General features: G+C 39.8%; 1 protein-coding gene and 1 non-coding gene across 7 annotated transcripts in view; one reads left to right on the top strand and one right to left on the bottom strand.

The window, feature by feature from the left end:
* Positions 1–6,058: 6,058 nt before the first annotated feature.
* Positions 6,059–22,596, bottom strand: part of adgrv1 (adhesion G protein-coupled receptor V1) — a 100,649-nt gene continuing 84,111 nt past the window's right edge. For 5 of the 6 annotated variants that reach the window (XM_054773172.1, XM_054773173.1, XM_054773176.1 and 2 more), the window contains 4 exons: positions 21,501–21,622; positions 15,218–15,403; positions 12,646–12,823; positions 7,443–8,110 (listed from right to left, as the gene is read on the bottom strand). In XM_054773172.1, coding sequence (XP_054629147.1) covers positions 7,992–8,110; positions 12,646–12,823; positions 15,218–15,403; positions 21,501–21,622 — 605 coding nt within the window. In that variant the 3' untranslated portion in view covers positions 7,443–7,991. Of the gene's footprint in view, positions 7,415–7,442; positions 8,111–12,645; positions 12,824–15,217; positions 15,404–21,500; positions 21,623–22,596 lie in introns of those variants that run through there. The other variant, XR_008570027.1, reaches the window with a different exon arrangement.
* Positions 9,113–9,186, top strand: trnai-aau (transfer RNA isoleucine (anticodon AAU)). The gene has a single exon. It is a non-coding gene; the product is annotated as a tRNA-Ile (tRNA).

The raw sequence follows: 22,596 nt of genomic DNA, 5'->3' as shown, positions 1-22,596 counted from the left end.
GTGCTTTTTCCATCTCCTCACAATGCGTCCACCCCCCATCTTTTGAACAGTACTTCTAAGTGCTCTGTTATCTATTATGTGAGATAGAAGCCGTGTATGTAGAATAAGTGTGGTTAGTGACACTGTGCATGCATGAAGAAGAGGAGGAGCGTCTAGTGCCTTGCTCAAGGGCACATTGGGGAACGCTCAACCCGTTCAAAAAGTTGTTCAAGTCTCTGCTGGCCCAGCAGCTTATCTGCACAAACACAAACTATTTCAGGCTGCAGCAGGGGTTAAAAATATCAATGAGGAGCGTTCACGGCATCAACTTTCCAACACTTGGGAGCACGATGTACACAACGCCTGCAGTCATGCATGCATGGTATGCATTGAAGGCTTGCTCACATTTAGCGTGGTGCATATGCACATGCATTGAACATCTAGAACATCCCAGGATTTGCCTGAACACACATAAAACACACACATGAGCGCATAGGGGACTTACTACAGTATGTATAGGGGTGATATGCGACATGTGACGTGTCTATTAGCCACCATCCCCCAGAAGACTGCTTTCTTAGCTTGAGACCGCTGTCTTTCATTTTGCTGACTCATATTTCATCCCAGATTTGAGTGTTATGTCAGAGAGGACAACATACAACCACAACATCGTACCATCCAGAAGCCATTAAAGCAACAATATGTAATCATTGAACAGCTAATTTTATGGATAACCTACTTTAGTGGCGTATAATACTGCCGGACCAGCCAGGACACCTCTCATGTTGTGTCACTGCTAACATAATACATATTTCAAGATGTGATCTTAGAAAAAAATATTCCTTGCTGTTACTTCAACAGGAAAAGCCTGACCTCAATATGTATCTCGTCTTTCCTGCAGACTTTTACAATGCTCCGCTTTCATCCTCCTGCCCTTTGGAGTGAGTGGATGCACTACAGCCAAAAGGTCACATCATCTATTCACACCATCAGCAGCGTCAAATAAAACGGAGGGAATGTTCATCATGCTCTGCAAATCCTTCCCATTCTAGCACTAACTGCCTCCATCAAGCAAAGGCATGTCCAGGCAAGAGGTACTGTTTTGATTGCAGTTGTTGGATGGTTCGTTATTTACACCGTAAAAAAGCCCAACTTGCAATACTGAGTCAAGTTAACACTTTGACTTGAAAAACGTTGAGAAAACACGCAAAAATGTTTTGTTCAGTGAGTGTAAAGTGGAAAGTTGGGACAAATTATTATCTTGACTCAAGTTCCAGTCTTTTAACTGTCCTATCGTCACGCATGCGCCGTGAGCAACTTGCACGGGGTTCATTTCCCATCGACGCAAGGCAACGTTGATTCTTTCCGTGGCACGCGAGGCCAGGTAATTGACGGTGTTTTGCTCAAAAATGCCTTGCAGGCAGTTGCTTAACTGTTGTAAGTTGATTCAACTTTTTACTCGTAACACTGTAGCAGGATTGCACAAAAATGACAACAGTACATAAGAAAGGACGTATATAAGGAAGAAGTGTAAATGCAGGTGGCATGTGTTGTATTTCACTATTGTTGGAGGATTTTGTATTCTTTTTTGAAGTTCAGTTCCAATAAAATGGAATTTATTTACTATTTTTGCAGTTTGAATGATATTAAAAGTCCACAGGTAAAAACGGTTTGGTCCTGTCGTCTTACGTCATCCTCCATGAACCAGGAAATAGCCTGCAAACTAACATAAAAGATGAAAAGCAGAAAAAAAAATCACCATTCCCAGTTTGTTTTTTTACTTACTATTGGAGTCACAATAGAGCCATTCCATTCATCCCAAAAGCAATAATGGTACCGTCCTGTCGTCTGAGGTCACCTATAAAGCAGAAAGTAAAAAGCTATACATTTTTTATTCCTGTTTCATTCACAATGAAGCCAGTCCCCCCACCCCACAATAAAAATGGGTCAGTGGTTCCCAGACTTCTTATAGTCGCGTGCCCCTTCAGACATTTGACTTGACATGTACCCCCTACTGCTGCGCACTTCAAAAACATACAACATTTTTACATTTCTTTTAATTAAAAATGTGTATTGGGCATGGTCACATTTTGATAGAAGTGTTACATGAGCACTGATAAATGGATGAGATGTGAATTTCTCTTGGAGATGAATAAAGTATCTTTTATTTTAGCCGGATGTTGGAATCCTTCCTTTTGAATGGGTTGAACTTCAGCTTCACTTTTGTCCACTTACAATCGCTACCACTTAAATCTGCATATTAATTTGATACCAAAGTTGAACAAACATGATAAAGCAGTATCCAAAGTACAAAAATACATACAAGCAGCTATACAACCTCATTTTCAGGGGACTCTCCACTCTCTCATCCTGACACGCACATACATTGACAGGTTTTCACGGTGCAGGGATTGGAACACCAATATACAGTATGTGGTACTTGAATGTTTCTGTTTTACTGTATATAGTGGCTTACAGACTGTTTTTCCCTCTCGGGAATCAAACTGTGGCAGTGCTTGGACAAATCCATATAAAATAGTAAAACCCCATCTACATCTGTGACAGTGAATGCTACAATTGAAATTCAGAATACTTGGCAGAACCGAACATAGACAGACGGGAAGATCGACTGCAGTATTGGAAACGGCAAAAAAAAAATCTCCCTAATTTATTCAAACTGGCTCTCACTTACCTTTCTACACCAGCATCATCTGTGCCCTGTGAGGGGATTTTTTTTTCTAAATCGACGAAATCCTCACAAAAAAACGAAACCGCCTCAGTCCAGCCACTTTGGAAAAACGTATTTTTTTTTTTAATAAAAACCAATGAAACCAATTTTTAATTCTCCTTATTTATTTACAAGCACTAATACAAAGTAACACAAGCACGTTCCTACAGTAAGTTAAACCCTCAAGGTTAATCACTTTTAATACACAACATAATCATTAAACTGACTTACTTATTCGTAACTTCATGTCGTGTCTCCTTCCTTCTTTCTGCTATGACCGTACCGCTCTGTGCTATGAGGCATTCAGGTGCGTTCGTAATTGTGATTGTTAGGCGCTAATTGTTTTTCATTTATATTTATGTACCCCCAATGACAATTGGCGTACCCCACTTTGGGAACCTCGGTGTTCGGTTATCCTCCATGAACCAGGAACCATGAACCTGTTACAAATGGACAAACACAGATACAGTACAACAGTGTTTTTTCACTTTTGTTTTAGGAATTCATTTTCTCTTTTCTAAGTTTAGGTCACAATGGAACTGGTCCCCGCAGTCCAGAATCAAAAATGGCTCTGTTTTTACTGTTGCTGCTAAACTGTTACCTTGCCTTCTCCTCCAGGAACCAGGAAGTAGCGATGGGAAACTTGATTCCTTTTACTCACTCGAGTTCTTATGAGTCTCTCACTGAAGTAAATCGGGAACTTGATTCACTTGAGTCACCCGTTACACAGCGCAATGGGGTATTCGATTCACTCGAATCACTTGTAACAGAGCATATAAACAGAAGCCTGCATGAATCGGTACTCAATTCACTTGAGCGACCCATCACAGAGCGCATGTGCACAAAGTTCTGTCGTCTCCCCCGACTTGTCCCGCATTTAATCACGCATTGACATGTTGCCTGATTTCCTTTTTTGATTTAGCTAGCTCGGGGTGAGTAAGTGAACGAGTTGAAACCCGTGTACCCGTGAGTCCCGATTCAGTGAAACACTTAGTGAATATTGAACGACTCGCTCAATACACGCACACAACACCGAGATAGCTCTCTTGGAGTGACTTCTTCTTCTGCTTCCTTTTTTTGCTTCCACCATTCAGACAAAAGTGCCAGCAACGTGAGGAATGCAGTTTGATTGACAAATGGTTGGCACCTTTTCAAATCCTCCAAACTAAGAGCTCATTCAGTGTTGCTTGCTCAGCATTTTTTGTGGCTGTACTGTATAGCAGCTCGGTATCAGTCTTCTCCAAAGGTGCACTCATGAGTTTAAAACAAAAACAAAAAAGTATGTGTGGGTGACGTAACATCATCTGAATATGACACACTTAGGATGATAGGTCAGGTTTGTTAGTCATCTCATTTTATCTGAAGGACATTATAGGAGGCCGATGAAGTGATTTGATTCCACCTTAGGACACTTTCTAGGTTTGCAGCCTTTGCCACACATCATGTTGACTGGACATGAAAACAGGACGACTCAAAGTGACCTGTTGAAAGTGGTAATCCAAGATGGGGTGTTGATGGCCCGTCCGATAGAAAAAGCGTTGACCCAAAAGGCTTATTTTCTTACATTCTTTATGATGGCAAGAATAGATGATCATCCTGTTTCACTCGTACACACCCACCCATTCATTGTAACCAAAATATGATATTATCTGTGTCACAGATACCAGGATAAGAGCATACATTCACTGGCCATAACATTAGGTGCACCTTTTTTAAACAATGGATATACCATTAAGTGTCATTTTTAAGGATGATTAAGGTCTTCATTTATGCCCAAACAATAATTCATATAATTCATAAAATATAGACATAAATAATACAAATACAAATGTTTAAAAATATATACACACATTACATTTAAAATGTAAAAAAATCTAATTAAAGACTGGTGAAGGATTCTCTGACAGACACCCTGTATGCGTAAAGAATTCATAATACAAAAACATAAATATAAAAAATATCAAACAAATACATATTTATTAGAATTCAATTTAATATTAAATATTATACAGGTGCTAAAATGTAAAAATCCAATTTAAGGATCCATGGACATCCATGTCCGAACTTTTTCCACCGAGGGCCGCATACTGAAAAGCAAAGGATGCGGGGGGCCACTTTGATATTTTATGTATTTTTTTATTTTTTTAAACTCTAAAAAAAATGTATATATGTTTAAAGACACCGTTTTATTTTATTATTGCCTTTATGCTCATTGTTTCCATTTTTGCAGTGTTTTTTTTTTGTTGTTGAATTACTTCTACAATATGCCGCAGGCCAATAAACAACAAGCCGCGGGCTGTAAATGGCCCCCAGGCCGCACTTTGGACACCCTTGCTCTAGCCTGTATGCTCAAACAATATACACAACAATATTTTACTGACATGATACGTGGACAGACGATAGAGTCTTTGTGTTTGTGTGTGTGTGTGTGTGTGTGTGTGTGTGTGTGTGTGTGTGTGTGTGTGTGTGTGTGTGTGTGTGTGTGTTGTGAAGAAGAAGACATCGTGAAAAACATGTTTGGATGTGTCAGGGACTCACAGTGGCGTGTTGGGACAGTAAATTGTTTGCTCTTGCTACTTGATTTGAAGATGCTCACAAACACCATGCTCAGATATCTGCTGAAGTGGAGGAAGTTCTGAAATAAAAAAAAAAGATAGAGGGTCCATCAGCTGTGTTGGCAAACATATTTCATGGACACGTGCTTCCTTATCAAAAGCCTGACTGATTGCGATAAGACTTATTGTGTAACTGTAATAAAACACACAACAATATTGCACATGCTGCATCTATAAGTTGTCTGCAGCCATTTATTAAAATGTCAATCAGCACATTTTCAAATGAAGTGAAGACAACTATCTTGATGAGGTCTGTTCATAGATTTCTGCACCCCTCCACTCAGAAAGCAATAATCTTAATACATATCTTGCTGGAAGGTTTTGCTGACTATCCTGTAACGCTCATTTGTTGCCTATCAGTGTGCACTTGTCAACGCTAAATGAAGACTGAATGCAAGCACAACTTTTGCAAAGCTATAAAAAAAACTGCATCGCCAATTGTGAGATTTTAAAATGTATTTTCATCGATATTGTTGTTGTAATATAACATACTGACATTCAGCAAGGCCCTGTGCCTTGAGGTGAGGAGCATGATTTCCACTTCCGGGTGGAGAGTAGAGACTTCCGGTCCCGGGTTATGAGTGTACTTTAGGACCTTGTTGATGTTTTCCTGTTAAGTGGAGTAAACGGTTGATCTACTCATCTTCATCGCCTGTCTCTTCTTCACAACATAACAGAAAAGCATGACACGTTTTTATATTTATATTTATTTTTATTTTCATCAAAAACACAAGGACTTTTTTTTTTTTGTCCCCCGATGAAGTCATGAGCAGATGGAAGGGAGAAAATTCCATTGCAGTGTTTGTCTACTCTCTGCTTATCTGCACCATCTACACCAGGGGTCTCAAACTCTATTTCACTGGGGCCCACTGGAGGTAGAGGCTGGGCCGCGTTAAGTATTGGGAGTAGGGCTGGGAACCTCTGGGTACCTCACGATACGATACGATACGATTCACGATACATGGCTCCCAATAACTATAATATCTTGATACAGTGATAGGGTGACACAAAAAATAAATCAACTATTAAAATAGTTTGTATTTTGCTGCATTCAGCTGGGCTCCTGCTTACACGTGACACTAATTAGGACAAACGGTATAGAAAATGGACAGAATGTTTGCAGCATATTTGAACCAGAATGCAAGCAGCAATTCTGCAAAAAGAATGAGACTGTTTACACAGTGACAGTGACACAGTTTTAAACTCATTCAGAAAAAAAACATCTCATGTCTCTCACGTAGCTCAACTCTATAAAGTAGAAGCATAATAAAAATAAATAGTGTAGTATGGCCGTATGTTCATGTCTGTCGTGCCGCCCGTGTGTCCTACTTTTGTCAGACTCTTCTTCCATATTGCAAAATCGTCCATGCTATAAAAGATAAAGTGAGTTCTCATTTTTAATTTTAACGATGCTACCCGATCTTTCCATTTAGCTTCACCGGCCGAGTCTGCTGTTACGTGTGGTTTATTTGTTTCTTCTTCTTCTTCTGAGGTTTCTGCCCGATTTTCTGCCGTTCTGGAGAGGAGCTCTTCCGAGATGACATGTAAAATGGCGACTTGGCTCACTGAGAAGGGACGTCGCTAGAAGTTTATAGCGGCTATAGTTATACAATAATAAAAAAAAATGATACAAGGTGAGAGCGTAACAATAATCCATAGTAGGGTTTAATATCGAGACATTTTGAGATAAAGATGTTTTGGCATACCCCTAATTGGGAGTGATGCCGACTCTCAGCATGCATTGTGGCTCTTGGTTTGGAAAAAGTTGCTGAAGTTGTTTAGAGCTAACGTAGTTGTCTATTATTCCCCTATGTGTGTTTACTTACCTGTCACGTCATGTGCTGTCATTTTGTGTTAGCACCGTGATTGTGGGTAGTGTTCTGTATAGAGACCCCCCTGTCTCCACGAGAAAACACCACTGTTAGTTCAGTGTTTACTTGCTCCTGTAAGAAACACTAAACTTGCTTGGATGTCACGGGCTGCCATTACACTACATTTGATGTCAAGTTGCGGGCCAGAAAATATAATTTGACGGCCGCAAATGGCCCACGGGCCACGAGTGGGATGATGACCTCCAGCATCCTGCCTGCATCTGCGATGAGAGAGCAACCACAAGCAATATACAGTAAGTGCAAATTGATTGCATTCTTTATTATGCAGTAGAAATGGCAGTGGTCTAGGAAAACAGGATGAAATGACATGAAATGTACATTGGTGTCGTGTCCTCATTGCCTCCAGTGGAACCACATTGCAGAATTCTAACAGAGCATTGACCATCATTGGAGAGGTCTTGACCTCTTATCCCATGCAGGCTCACTTACATAACCATGGTGGGAAGCAGTACACAGCCTCTCCTGTAGTTAAACTTAAAAAAGCAGAATGTACAGAGCATTACTACATAATTAACTCAGCACAGCCCAATTTAAAATAGACAGAATATTATTTAAGAATGTTTATTAGTTTGCTAAAAAATTTCCCAAATATACACTCACTTTTAATTTACTAAAACATTTTGATATTGAAGTTCATACAGCCATATAAAAACTGTAAAAATGATATCAAAGCGCTATATGAAAATGTACTATTCCACAAAAAAACAACAATATTTTACAATATTTTAGTGCAAACAAATGTCATGGTATAAAAATACTGTCTTGTGCTGGGTAAGGTTAGAGGTGTGTGTCAGCGATGGGGATCCTTCTGAGCTCCACGATCTGGGAGCTGCTTACACTCCCGCCATCATGGCTGCCCGGGATGGACTCATTGTCGCTCATGTTAAGGCCGCTCCCTAAAACACAAATATTGCACAGAAAAAAAAAATATTAGTCTAACACAGCATCGTTACAGCAAGACTTTCAATCATTCTCAGTCCACGTGTGTGTTTATTCTCTTTATGCAAACACGGAGTTACACACATTCAAAGTGAACATGTTCCTGTATTTTTACACCAAAAGAAAAAAACTATGGTAGAAAAGGAACAAACATTAGGGAGAACAATATTTATGTACCGCATATGCTGCATGTAGATGCCAAATTGACATTTACTGTCGATGAAGGATTGTACAAAAGAGAATTCAAATTTTCTACTGTCACACAAGCTCTCAGGGTTCGAACAGCCGTCATGCAAGATGTCAGTCATAGTAGAAGTCAGAATATCACACAAGTCTAGCAGTATTTTACTTTTTCTTTGGAAATAAAAATGACTATTATTTTCAAAGAATGAGATGTATTAACATGGAAGATAAGCATTTCATTGTTTATACATGCATACACTACCAGTCAAAATGTTGGAGACACCTTCTCATTCAATATACGTAGGCCTATGCATGGATACACATGTATTCATACAGTATATAGTTTAAGCAGGAACCATTCTTGCCATCACTTCTTATCAAAGTTAAGTAAGAGTGCTGTGCTGTTTTTGCTGTATACAGTCGTCCCTCGTTTATCACGTTTAATTGGTTCCAGTCCTGAATAAGTGAATTTAAATGAAAGTAGGATTCAATAATAATAACTGGAATATTTTCGTGGTTTGAACATAGAAAACCTGTTCATGTCTTTCAAAATACGATTTTTTACCATTACTGGAGCCCTGTAGATAAGAAATAACACCCCATAGTCACATCACATCACAGCAAGCATTACAATTAAGAATGTTAAAAAGACCCGCGACCCTAATGAGGTGTAGCGGTATAGAAATTGGATGGACGTTAAAAAGTGAAGTGTGTGACTCGTCTGTAACACGGTACTTCTGTAACCATGTCTCATTAAAGGTACTAATAAGCCGTGTGGCCGGTTAGCTCAGTTGGTTAGAGCGTGGTGCTAATAACGCCAAGGTCGCGGGTTCGATCCCCGTACGGGCCACTTGTGTTTTCGGTGAAAAGATCATAAGCACTCTGAATACAATACACGTATGACTGGTCATGAAATACGACATTAACTACGGAAGCTTTTAAGTTTAAAGTGCATAATGTAAGAGGCAGGCAATCTGTATTTCCCTCAGTCAATCAACACAAATTTGTATTTCAAAATACGAACAACATACTACCATTTACTATAATATATAATATGTCAATAATTCTATTCTTTTTAAGGAGCATAAAGAAAAAGTGTGGCTCTGAAGTGAAATATTCAGTGATAACGGGTTCAAGTTGCATTTTATGAAGACGCATTGTAGTATCGTTACATAACAGTCATCACAAGTATGTCTCCACTCTATAGTTTTCTATAATGATAACTTTAACAGTCCACCAATAAAAGCTGAAGGTCTCCAACTACATGCAGCTTGAGGACAAAGTGTGATGTTACATAAACATGAATAAATGTTCTCAATAAAGAAAGAAAACAGGTAATTGTCTGTAAAGTAGATAAAGGAGCATGACATCACATGTACTTTAATGGTCGTTAAAGCGTGAATCCGAGTGTTATGAGTGACACCTTCAGGCGCCACGCTGCGTGTCAGCGTGCTCTTTCACACGTGAATGATCAGCCCTCAGCTTTTACTACTCTGTGCGATGAGACGAGCCGAGAGTTTAATGGTTGACGAGCAAATGAAGTGTGTGAAGAGCCTCATTACTCCGCTGCTTCCTGACCTCGCCTGCTTATGTAATTCTGATTACACAATTATCTTTACAGCTGACTGCTGGGCTTGAAGCAGGTAAGAAGTTCAGTGTGACATGTGAGGGGGAGGAGGTCAAATGTCACCAGGGGCGGTGTCAGGACTGGGCCAGACTGACTGGTATGTAAAAACGGTATACAGCTTTTTTTTTTGTTTTTTTTCTTTGATGGCACCACAGAAGAGTATCAGTGATCACAAAGGCAACATATTGTGACACTACTACTTTGGCCTGTCAAATTTGTAAAGGTTTTCTGATGGAGGCAGTTTAATCCTTAAACAATTAGTTCAGCTTCCATTATTTCGACCGCCGTACTGGACAGGTTCCACTGTATTTTGTCATTGAAATGCAATCTTGTAATATTTGAATGTGCTTTGTACGTTTTGCATTGAATCCTACTCAATTGAGATATGGCAAAGCTGAACAGACAACACCAGCTGTCTGTTTGATAGTGCAGTTGACTGTCCGCAGCCTGTGTAATGTCTGTAATGTAAGTGTGACATAATTATTCTTGCTAATCTGACAATAAAATACTAGAAATGTCATATGGGAGGCACTTGCAATACCGCTGCATCCTGAAGGGGTGGGAGCGTGCATGAGTTGGAAGGTGCTTGTGACTGATGTCCTTTCACAGAGGAAAAGCCGGCGTTTTTGTTTTTTTCTTTCTCTTTCTCTTCAGGTCAGGACTTTGACTAGGCCACTCCAAAGTCTTCATTTTGTTTTTCTTCAGCCATTCTGAGGTGGACTTCACACAGGACCATGTAGATTAGCATTTTTTTTCTCCCTTAATAATAAAATGTTTAATTGAAAACCTGCATTTTGCGTTCAGTTGAGTTGTCATTGACTAATATTTAAATTTGTTTGATCATCTGAAACATTTAAGTGTGACAAACATGCAAAAAAATAAGAAATCAGGAAGGGGACAAACACTTTTTCACACCCCGGTACTGACGCTTACAACAAAATATCATAACTTTTCCTGGAGAAGGAGAGGCTGCATGTACTTCATATACTGATAAAAGGGAAGAACCCAAATGTTTTTGAGTAGAAAAAAAAACAAACTAAATGGATCTAAGAAGTATCTGACAACATTTTGAAAACTTTTTCTTTTTAAACCAAAGTAAATTATATTGTCCTCTTTTTTTTTCTTAACGAGCAACTTGTATTCACATAAAAAAAAACTCCAAAGGAGTCAGTGCCTCACCAGCCATGAACCTCATCACACGTCACTGGAGTTAATGCATTTTCTTGCAGTTGTAGCTAACAGTGATGAAGAAAAGATGGAAGTTCCTTTTGGCTTAATCGTGCCAAAGCAGACCTTGATTGGTAAAACTGCATTACCCCAAGTGCAAGGTGTAACGCACACAGTTTGACCACAGGTTAAAAAAGGACAGCATTTTGTCTCCTTTTTTGTAGGAAAGCTACTTATCTAAAATACTAATTTTTACTAGTGCTGTCAAATGATAATGTTTCAAATGAATTAATCATGATTAATCAACATTTTAAATAAAGTCTAAAATATGCCCATTTGTACTGTATTTTATTGAAAGAAAGATCATTGGATTACATATATTTGCATGTATTAACAGCTTCAAATTTCAATCAAGCTAAAATATACCACACGTCTTAAAAAATCTATTTACCTAACACTACATTCTTTAACAGTAGCAGAACATTTGAATGAGCAATGAGGGGTTGCGTTCAAACACACCATGTCATTTAATTTGAATTCACATTTTGAGTGTATTTTCTGGGATTACCGAGCACGCTTAAATGTTGCAAATTGTACTTCCGCATTTAGAGTTACAAAGTGACTGATAACCACTTATTGTTTTTCTTTGTCTTTCTGTTTATTTGGATGCATAATAAATACATTCTTGTGATGTTCGCGGTGTCCCTGAATGCATCTCACGATCGTGCCGTGACAATGAGGAAGTGTTGTTCCGACGACGAAGGGACAAAAGAGGCGTTTGTGAGTTGGAAATCCATTTGTTGTACATGTTGTTGGAATTGCACCGCTGTTGATGTGTTCAGGTTAGTGTGGGGAACTACACTGTGTGCCGTATGTCGTCGTAACAGTGACATGTGGCTTTACATAAGGCAGTGTGCGTTAATTACGCAAAAAAAAATAATGTAATTAATTAAATTAATTAGTTACCGCCATTAACAAGCTATTTTTGACAGCACTAATTTTTACACATTTTAAAGATGCACTCCCTTATCGCAAATAAAATCACACATTTTTCTGTCTTTCATCATTGTGCAACACCTTTGAGATAAGTTGAATACTCAACTCAAATTGACCGGAAACTATTAAACAGTTGGTAGATGTTGAAAAAGTAACATTGCAACAGTACTGCAAATGTTACACATTATATTAAGGATTTACACTACTCAATGGAACTTTGCTACATACCGATTGTTTATAATTTAGTTGAAAACTCCTCCACTTTTGCACAGTACAAGACTACAATGTGAATGCATTATTATCAGAAATCTAAAAATACTTAACTTACATCAATGCTTGTGTTAAGGTAAACAGGTTTTGAATATTACTGTCTATAATGAGGCAGAATCATGTGCTTGAGTTACATTTGTATAAAACATAAACTGTACAGGGTCAGTGTGGTTCTAATCTACAAGGCAATGTACATTTTTCCATGTTTCTCTTGAACGCAGCACAGAGATGTGCTCAAGGGATTCTCACCCGTTTTTAAGGCAAATATGAGGTCATCAAACTCCTGGGACTCCTCGTCTGCAGTGACCAGGTTGGTGTTGATGAAGCCACCTTCAGTGGTGTATGTCTCCATCACTGGACTGGGCTTGAAACCACTCGTGGGCTGAGTACTGGTCCTTAATGATGTCCGTTCCCAGTCTGTTGATACCTGAAACACAAGCACAAAGTCATTGGAATTTAGTAGTTGGAATTTAGCTGGAAATTTGTGTCACTCATTGATTCAACGTCTCCAAAAATATTACAAGTATCGGTGGGTCCAGGACAGGCTAACACCTATAGGCTAACACACACACACACATAGGCACAAACATGACATAATAGCAGTGCGTGTCAGCTGTGCACTCGTGTTTTTGGGGTCAGGCAGAGTGCAGGCTGTTCAAGCACCCCAAAGGGTTAAAAACGCAACACAAGGTCACAGCGAGTTCACTGGGGTGAGTGGGAGGTCGTTGTGTTAGGGTTGTAGGGGTTAAACAACCATCTAATAATTCATGCAAAAGACAAAACAGGTCAGTCTTAGATGAGACAAAAAATGGAAAGCTGATATGCTGGAATTTTCCTTGTAATCTCTCATACATTGTATCAGGTTTTCATTCATCTGTGTGTTGCATTTGGTATCAGCTGTTGGTTTGCATGTATAAATCTCTAAACCCTGAATGTAAGAAGACACGTCTTTCTCCGAATTGTCTTACAGTCTGGTCAGTACAGTAGTACTGCAGGAACCAAAACTGAACAAATCGGTCGGTCTCCACGAGGGGAGCTCCTGTGTTCACTTTTCAGCATGTTGCTACTGTGCGCATTAAAGAGGCCGTTTTTATTTTAGAGGAGACTGAGGGCAGTAAGAAAACGGACTGCTATAGCAAAGTGAAGACTCTGACGCAGCTATGGAACGGCAACAGGATAAGATACCATCTGTTTTTATTTATGTCGCTTCTAGCTGTGTATCATATGGTATCTGCACAGCACCTGACCAGGTATTAGTAATCGTGCTAGGTGATAAAAGGTACAACAAGCACCACCAGGCACCTCAGACGTGTCAGTCACTTTAAAGGTGCACAGCTAGTCCTACTGTTTAATGTTGTCATTTTCCCCTCAAATCATACGTTGCATACTCTAATTTCACTCAAATTCCTTTTCAAGCCCTTGAATAAGCACTCATTGCCTTTCGCAGCGCCGTGGGGAGAGCTTATCAATCTCACTGTGCTTAAGTGAAATCTTGTGGAGGCAGGAGTGTGCAAAACAAAAAAAGAAGATTATCGGATTCCCATGAGTGAAGAGACTTGTAACTCTCACTGGCAGAGTCCTTATAGGGTATTCTTCAGAGACTGTGCAGAGGATACAGAGCCAGTGTCGGAATAGTGCATGCTTTTGTGTGTGTACTCTGCAACACGACAGTGTGTACAGCTCTGACACATACTGTAGATGAAGAGTGAGACGAGTGGCTCGTGGAGGTTATGGTCATTTGACTGTTCACATATGAAGATGATACATAGCGTGAATCAGATTGTGTGACATAGACGTTCCCTGTACAGTTCAGCATGCTCAGCAGATGTGAGAAATGTGTGAAGGAAGAGTAGGAAATGGTCACCTGGAGACATGAGAATGAGGGCATGGGAGAGAGGGGGCTAAGGTGTGTGGCGGGTTACTGAGAAAAGGAAGACTATGGGAAGCTGAGGAATGTATTGGTTTTGTTAGTTATTCCAACCAATTATGATGGCATTCTGTGATACTAACAGTCTGAAAGAAGATGACAGGTATGGCAGGAAGAGCAGAAAATAACTTTTAGACATGGCTGTGAATATTGTCATTCATCCAGGTCATTGTATTCTCAGGGCACTCAATCGATCACAATTGGACTGTTCAGGTTGTCTTTGAAGGCAATGTTGCCACCAGCCCAAAGGCCAAAGAGAAAGAGCATAAGCACCCGAGTGATGCCCTCAAAACCTGGTTACCCCAGCAGGTCTTTTGTAAAAAAAAAAAAAAAGTGCATCTCGTTTCAGAGAGAACAAAAGCACGGTGGATGAGGAAGAAAAGAGTAGCAGAACAGTAACATTGTTACTTTGAGACAGGGATTGGTACACCCCAAAGAAAGGACAACCCATACCAAGAAGAACAATCTGGTGTATGCTGTCCAGTGCAGTGAGGAATGCACTAACTTTTACACTGGGGAAACCAAGCAGCCACTGAGCAGGCGCATGGCATAATACACAGGCTAACTCTTCAGGTCAAGACTCTGCTGTCTACCTGCACCTCAAACAGAAAGAACACTCTTTTGAGGACAAAATGTACACATCCTGGACAGAGAAGACAGACGGTTTGAAAGAGGAGTGAGGGAAGGTATCTGCGTTCAGGTTGGGAAGCCATCTCTGAACACGGGGGAGGTCTGCTCTGCAACACCACCTTTCTCCCACATACAGTTCTGTCCTTTCATCTCTTCCTAGAAGATTCAATCATTTAGCTTCTACATGTCTCCTCCTTCACAGGATAAATAGACTGCATAGTCTTTGAGCATGTCTCTATGATATGTTTGTGTGTATGTCTGTACCTCTTCCATTGCAGTGATGAGGTTCTGTGTTGATTTGTTGATGTCAGCCCCAACAGTGGTGGGTCCCCCGCCTTGGTAATTGGAGTCTGGACTGTCATGGCCGCTCATCTCCACTGTGTAAGTAGCTTTAGTGGGCCAACAAAGTTGGTTGTGCATAACAAAGTAGACTGCAAACACATACAGACCCTGTGCAAAGAGCAAGAACATTTTGTTAACATTTCATATAACTTCAGTCTTGGTAACATTATGTACGATACATCAGTTGGTGGCAATATGTTTGCTCATTCATCACAGACATCTGTTTCAGCAGTGATAACGGAGAATGACTTCATCCCCTTAGGGACATGACATCATTGGCGCCCTGGTATTTCTGCTACCTCCACTTCCGCACCATTACCAAATCCTTTGGGTTAAACATCACGGCGCTGTGAATTACTCCAAAACACAGGGGTGTCAAATACCACGATGCCATCTTGTATTTCACAACACCCATCACTGGGCGATGATGGCAAACCACAGACGGCGAGGGAATGCTAAAAGGGGATGGGGGGGGGCACCAATGTGTGAATGTGCATACAGGTGCATGTAAATGTTTTAATGTAGGGCGCTGCAAATAACTTAATCTTTGCATTGCGCAAAGCAGTATGGTTTCATACTGTAAGCCATGAATATCAACTACCTGCAGGCTTTTTCGACACATGCAACAGCAGACAGGCATGTCAACATCTAGGAAAGCCAATGTGCAGCATGTGAGTACGGTAATCAACATTACCTGTGCCCCTGAGGGATACTGACATGGAGAGAGAATCATAAACGGCTCTGATGGCTACAGTCCAGTGTAAACTGTGTTTTGGGTGTAATGTAAATTAAAGCAGGAACATCCAGCTTGCATAATGGAGGAGAAAAAGCCCTGAAAGCCTTTTTCATGTGGTCTTTTGATGATTTATTCATTCATTAAAGTGACATTAAATAACATCATTAGTTTGTCACAATCGCATTTTGAATATTTCTTTAGGGAAGGAGTGGAGGAACCTACTGCGATGAACTACAATACAGACAGACCGCTGACCTCGCATGTTCTTCTGAATGAATGAAGGGAAAAAAAATCCACACAGTGCATCAGGTTTTCCCAATCAAGGTTTGTCTCACAACTCCAGCATTGTAAAAGCGACATGGGTGCTTAAGCACGGATCGTTAGAAGGACATGCAGCCTGAGGAACAGGCTTTAACACAGGCCTGTTACAGTATGTAAGTGTCCCCTGCTCAGTGGAGGGTACATGTATTGGAGATGGAGATTTCAAAACTGAAGGAGAACAGACAGGACAGGTTAGTTGCTCGATTAAAGGGGAGTGATAAGAAAAAAAGAGGACGTGCCAAAAAGCACTGGTGGTCCTCAGTTTGTTATGAACATCCTCGCATCAGTGAATTAAAACCTCAATAACTAGTTACATGGCGCACCGGAGGAAGAATACGTGCAATGCGCAGCACAAGAATACAGTATATGCCTTGCACTGGGCAACAACAGGCAGTAACAACACAATGACAAACACTGTCCAGCCAATGATGACATTCTGTTGGTACGTATTTACTTATGCAGCCAATCAATTAACAGCGCGTTACGTAGTACATGGCCCTGTTTTGCAGGTTAGCGTAGCTACTGGTGCAGCCTAGTTAAGGGAGCTAAATGCTGCTTGCTAACCGTGGATTATGGCGAAATGAACAAGCAGTGCCCCACATCCACTCACCAAGCTAAAGTAAAAAAAAGGTCTTATAAGGTGGACTGGCTGTTGGAGTATGTGGGAACAGAAGAACAAGACTCGAATCTTGGTGAGATTTTTTCTTTTTGAATGAAAGGGCTGCTCTGAGCCAGTTTTCTGAGTGAAAAGTGTGGACTGAATGTGTGGTTTAACTGAGAATGTGGTACTGGCATGGTTATATTTTGATGGCTGGATTTACCTAATACAGGAAGTGTCATGCCGAGTTTGTCTGAGTTTTTTGTTTTGTTTTTTTTGGTTGCTATTTTTTTTAATGTACATTTTTTTTTGACAAAAGTAAACATATACAGCAAATGTGGGATCACTTTCAAATACATTTCCAGAATGAAATAGTGCCAGAACAGGCTGCTGCAAAACAGAAAGGAATAAATGGTAACAAAATAAATGTTAAAAAAAGAAAATCAATTGAAAATGAAATTCCCACAAGATTCAGATCATTAATTGGATGAGAGCTCCATGGCTGTCTGAGGTGGACAAAAAAGAAAGAAAACCCCATTGTGAAATACACCTTGCTGACCTTTTGAACCTACTCATATACAAAATACCACAGAATGGAAGTTGGACTACCTCAAGTTCTTAGGTTTTGGACAGGTGTGATACTACAAGTGTGCACGTCTGATGGCGCTCACGGAGGTCCAAGGAAGGTTCAGGTCGTGTATGTATGCTCAGACACTTGAAAAATTAGAAGGAACATTGCCTGGGAAAATATTTTAAGAAAGTAGAAAAGCCTGCTAGACAAGCATAGAGTTGTAAAAGTAAGTTTTTATTACTATTTAATGTAAATATTGTATAGAATCTTTTTATTACTGTATCATATATGTCCTTTATGTGTTCTGTGTACAGCGTGAGTGACTTAGGAGTTCATTTAAGCATAATTTAGGTAGTTCTGACTTATGCTAAATATGGACTGACAGCACAGTCTAGGAACAGAACTTGTTCATAAAATGAGGACCACCTGTTTTTGAACTGAGACGAAAGAAAACATTGCAACATTGTCTCTCAACATTGAACTTAAGAATGAATGTTTAATTAAAATCATGTTAAGTATAATGTGCAGCCCTCTCTCCCTCTCTTGGCCGAAAGTGCACGTGTGTGACAGTGTGGACATGAGTGTGCCCGTATACAGATACCCCACATTCTATTTTTATAACCAGCACAGAGGTTGAATAAGAAAAGAGAGGTGCAATTGAATTGCAAAGCAGCATGTTGCAGCTTGGCAGACATGAATGGTTGTACTGTGATGCTACAATGAGGTGAGTCAGCGGGCGTCAATGAGGGGTTGTGATTGGATTACCATCTCCTCGTTTAGCCTTATGTGCCACAGGATGTGGCCAATAACAGTGATGGATTGAAGGATAAGGGGAGTGAGGAGGAATAGTTTCCCACCTACTTATTGCGGCAAATATCTGCTGAAAGAGCCACAGCTGTGCTGCAACTCACACATGGTAACTTTAATGATGTTAAGTACCGAGCTTTTATGTGACACACAACCACATTCAGAGTAAACATGGAAAATTCTCATAATGGAAAATTCCCAGTATGACACAAACAAAACCCCACTGGGGATCCAAATAAAAGATAACACAACATGTTTCAACAGCCTTCACAATAAACAAATGGAAGAGACAAGGCCACAAGGCAACACTCATTCACTGCTTTCATCTCTTAATACTTGCAACAATTTACATCTTTTGTGACGTCTAAAAAAGCTTTCAATGTGATGCACTGGAAGTCTAACATCACTGTATACTACAACCACTATAATAAACATGTTGAACAAGGATAGCACTTGCCTTGCCAACACCTCTACAGTAAACTGAATCAGCACCAAATTGTGTACCTTTATACCGTAGGTAGCTACCTCCTGTATATGCATGAATTTATAATTGAGATGCATGCTTTGTTCATTGAAAAAATAAGGAAAACACTATAAATTATATTCTCACGATTCCGTCCCTGTATTGTAGTGTTTTTCTTATCTTGCACTGACAAAATATGAGAATTAGTATCATTTTAATGGCAGATTTATTCATACAACTCCTTTTTTCAAGCTCATTCATTTGTGGCTAGTGAGGGCATGCTGTAGTCACTAACAGGAGTCTGAGGTTAACAACAAATATCAGCCCTCTGAGGGTAAATTGCCCCTACTGCAATGTTTCATTAATTGATTGTGCCAAATAAAGCTGAGGCCACAGTAACAGCTCTGTCAATACCGAGTCTAATTTCTGAGCAGCCATTTGGAAAAAAAAAAGTAGCTGGTTGTTAATCAACGAAACAGTAAGCATTTTATTCCTCTCACTAGTTAAATGGCAAGACTTGAAAGGCTTTTGGCTTCCGTTTTTGGATTAAAAATTTACAGAACTTGAAAAGATGTCAAAAAGAAGCAGCCAAGGGTAACTCGGAGCTTTTTAAAAATGTGACATCGTTTCAACTGCGGAATGTCACATGTCAGTGCTCCAAGAAGTTATTTTCTCTGGCAAACAATGACCTTTGACTTCTGAGCATCACTCAAAAAGAAGTGACCACATGATGTCACCGGGTGGATCTCATTAACCGTCAGGAAGCTCACCAATGGCTGTTGACATTGAGATCTTTGCTCATTATTAGTCATTCTTCCTCCAAAATAAATTTACTTTGGTGGAACCGTGTTGTCTTTTGCACATGTATGCCACATATCACATAAGTTGCCTCACAGACGTGACAAAGAAGAGCAACACAAACAATCAGAATAGTCTATTGTTCATTGGCATAGCAATTACAAGTACTGGGAGATTTAATTGCATTTTCATAAAAAGTGGGCTGATGCATTATTCTCCCAAGATGCAGGGCATATTTCTAGCCCCCTTTTTCCATGTGTTATCTAATAAACAGCTGAGAATGAACCTACCACTGAAGTGCAGCCAGGCGAGGCAGGTGAGCCTCACCTGTCCTAAAGTAAATATTAATATTTGTCCAAAAAACTGTATTATAAATGTATTTTCTGTAAAATTGTTTCTTAAGTAACATTTGGAGGCCAAAGACCAGAAGTTAGGTGGATAACTAGCTAGCTGCAAGTACAGCCAGTGACAGCTAAGCAAAGCGTGTAAACAAAGATGCAAGAATAGTCAAACAGAGATAGATTTGGTAAGGAAGTGATGAAACATCGATTGGCGTAGCCTGTGGCAAGCTCAGTACGAGACGCGTCATTTCGTTGGCAACCCTGTGTGACACAGCAGACATGTAAGATTTGCCGCCGCATGCCGATCGATTTTATTTTTCACCTCTGAAAGGTGTTTATCGGCATACGCCGATCACGTGTTTTTTACAGAAATCGGACGATATTGATCGCTAATCAATCGATCGAAGCATCCCTGACAAAAGGCACTTGCAGTACTCGCATCATCCCTAAGGGGCGTGCATTACCTGGAAGGTGCTTGTCACTGCTGTTCTTCCATCAAGAGGAAAGGTCTGTGTTTTTTTTGTTTTGACAGCTAGATAGCAAAAAGTCACATGCAAGATATTTTTATGCTGTGTTGAATGAATGAATGAATTTGACTGTCAAGATGGAGAATTATATGTCCAAGCTCACCAGGAGGTGATCAGACTTTTACAACCAAGTATAAGAGCTTTTCCTGGAGGATAGGGTGCATGTACTTCATATACAGATAAAAGGCAAGAACACAAATGTTTTGCATTTAATAAAAAAAAATAATAAATGGGACTAAGAGGTATTTGAAAACGTTCTTGAAACCAAAGTGAATTATTCTCTTCTCTTTGTTGTTATCCTTTTAATGAGCAACCTGTATTAACATTAAAAAAATACTCCGCAGGAGTAAACCTCACCACACGTACCTGAAACCTACTGTATATTGAAATTAGCAGTGCAAGTCCAGCATCATTTGGTAACTGGACGTCTGTTATCGCAATGCCAGTACTGGCTCAGTACCTCCTTATAAAAGCTTGATTGGTAATGCAATCTTGTAAGGCTCTACATGGTAAGATCTATTTATTTATCTACAAATTGGACTATTTTCCAGGTATATTCAGTACATAAGTTGCATGTTCTTGTTCAAAAACCTTCAAATGGATGATATGCTATGGATTGCACAGAAATGGCTATATTTTCTGCAAAAATGCTGTATTTCAAAGCAGTTATGAGGTTATGACTGCGCCTTTTTAAGTCATCTAAAAATACTTTCAATTCAGTAGTTTTCATTAAAAATCCAGCATTTCACTACATTTCCTTCATTGACTCTGTTAATTTTTCATATTATTCTTTAAAGGGATTGAAGAATCTCTTTCTGAATGTTCTGAACTATTGTTTCCATGCCATATTCCATTGTCGTATTGACCAGAATAATACTGTCCAGCGCAGCTGTGTCCGAGTGTGGATACTGTACTCGTAACTCAACTTCCCATAGCTGACATAATGTTGTTCTTATTTAGACCACAAGTAATGCTTTAACTATCCTTACCATCAGTGAAGTGGACAAATGACCAACATAAGGAAGGCTGTAAGTAGGGCTCACCAGCAGGCTGTTAGAGATGATGTAGAGGATGAGCATCCACAGGTGCTTGTAGCCCATATGAAGTCCGGCCCACAACCACACCAGAGATATGAGCAGGAACAGGCAGAGGATCAGCGGCACTTCTGGAACATGAGTAATAAAAGCAGTAATAACCAGGTGTGTCACAAAATCTCACAAGATTAAAATGTTACAAGATTTCACATTCTGAAATGTCTTGGGCTGGGATGATAATAAATGAATTAATTAATTACAAAATAAAATGAACTTGATATTTTTGCCGGCCTCAGTGTATTGCCATGTGCTTGCGTGTCTGTTTTCCTCGCCAGGCAAGAAGAAGATTCACTCTGTGCGTTGCTTTCAGCACCTTGCTGTGTTTGTTCCATAGAACAATGGCATGAATGAAGTGAGCCCTTTTGTCAGTCATACAGTCTCTTTGTGGATGGAGGCGGGGCAGGTAGCATACATAAAGAGTGCAGAAGAGTGTAGCCTCGTGAGGAGCAATGCAAGGTAACACAGTTACGCAGTTAGAAATTAAATTAGTACATTGGCACTAATTGCCAGATTAAAAAAAATAATAATTCACTGTACTTTTCTTAAAAGCAATGCTAAAATCTTGTTCTCGTAGACCCAATCTCATGCATCATCTTGTCTTGTGAATTGTGAATTGACTGTCTCGAGACACCCCTAATATTAACACATCTCAAATACTCTGTATACAACTGTGTAATGACATCTCGCTCATTGTAGGACTGCAGTATGACGTATTGTGAACCACTGACCTCAAAAAGTGCACATGACATAATATGCACGGGATTTCTAGCTGATTACTTAAAAGTACATTATGCGTGCCTTAGTTTGTGGATCTAATTAGCACCTCTTTACGTAAATACAGCAGTTGTAACCTACTTCTCGCCTTACCCACAACTCCCCAATTTCCCACTGTCTGAATGCGTGAAATGGTTGAGTTTGCAGTCACGGTTATTATCCCAGTTAATCCTGAGTGGCTGAAAACCTGTTGTGCATTATGTAAAGAAAGCCTGCGTGGTGCACGTAGTGTGGATTTGAAAGTGACCTTGCAAAATGTCCCAATTCACTA

Source organism: Dunckerocampus dactyliophorus, chromosome 4 (genome assembly GCF_027744805.1).
Source record: "Dunckerocampus dactyliophorus isolate RoL2022-P2 chromosome 4, RoL_Ddac_1.1, whole genome shotgun sequence".
In the NCBI taxonomy this organism is placed as follows: domain Eukaryota; kingdom Metazoa; phylum Chordata; class Actinopteri; order Syngnathiformes; family Syngnathidae; genus Dunckerocampus; species Dunckerocampus dactyliophorus.
The sequence above is the reverse complement of the archived record's forward strand: the minus strand, read 5'-3'. Positions and strand labels throughout refer to the sequence as shown.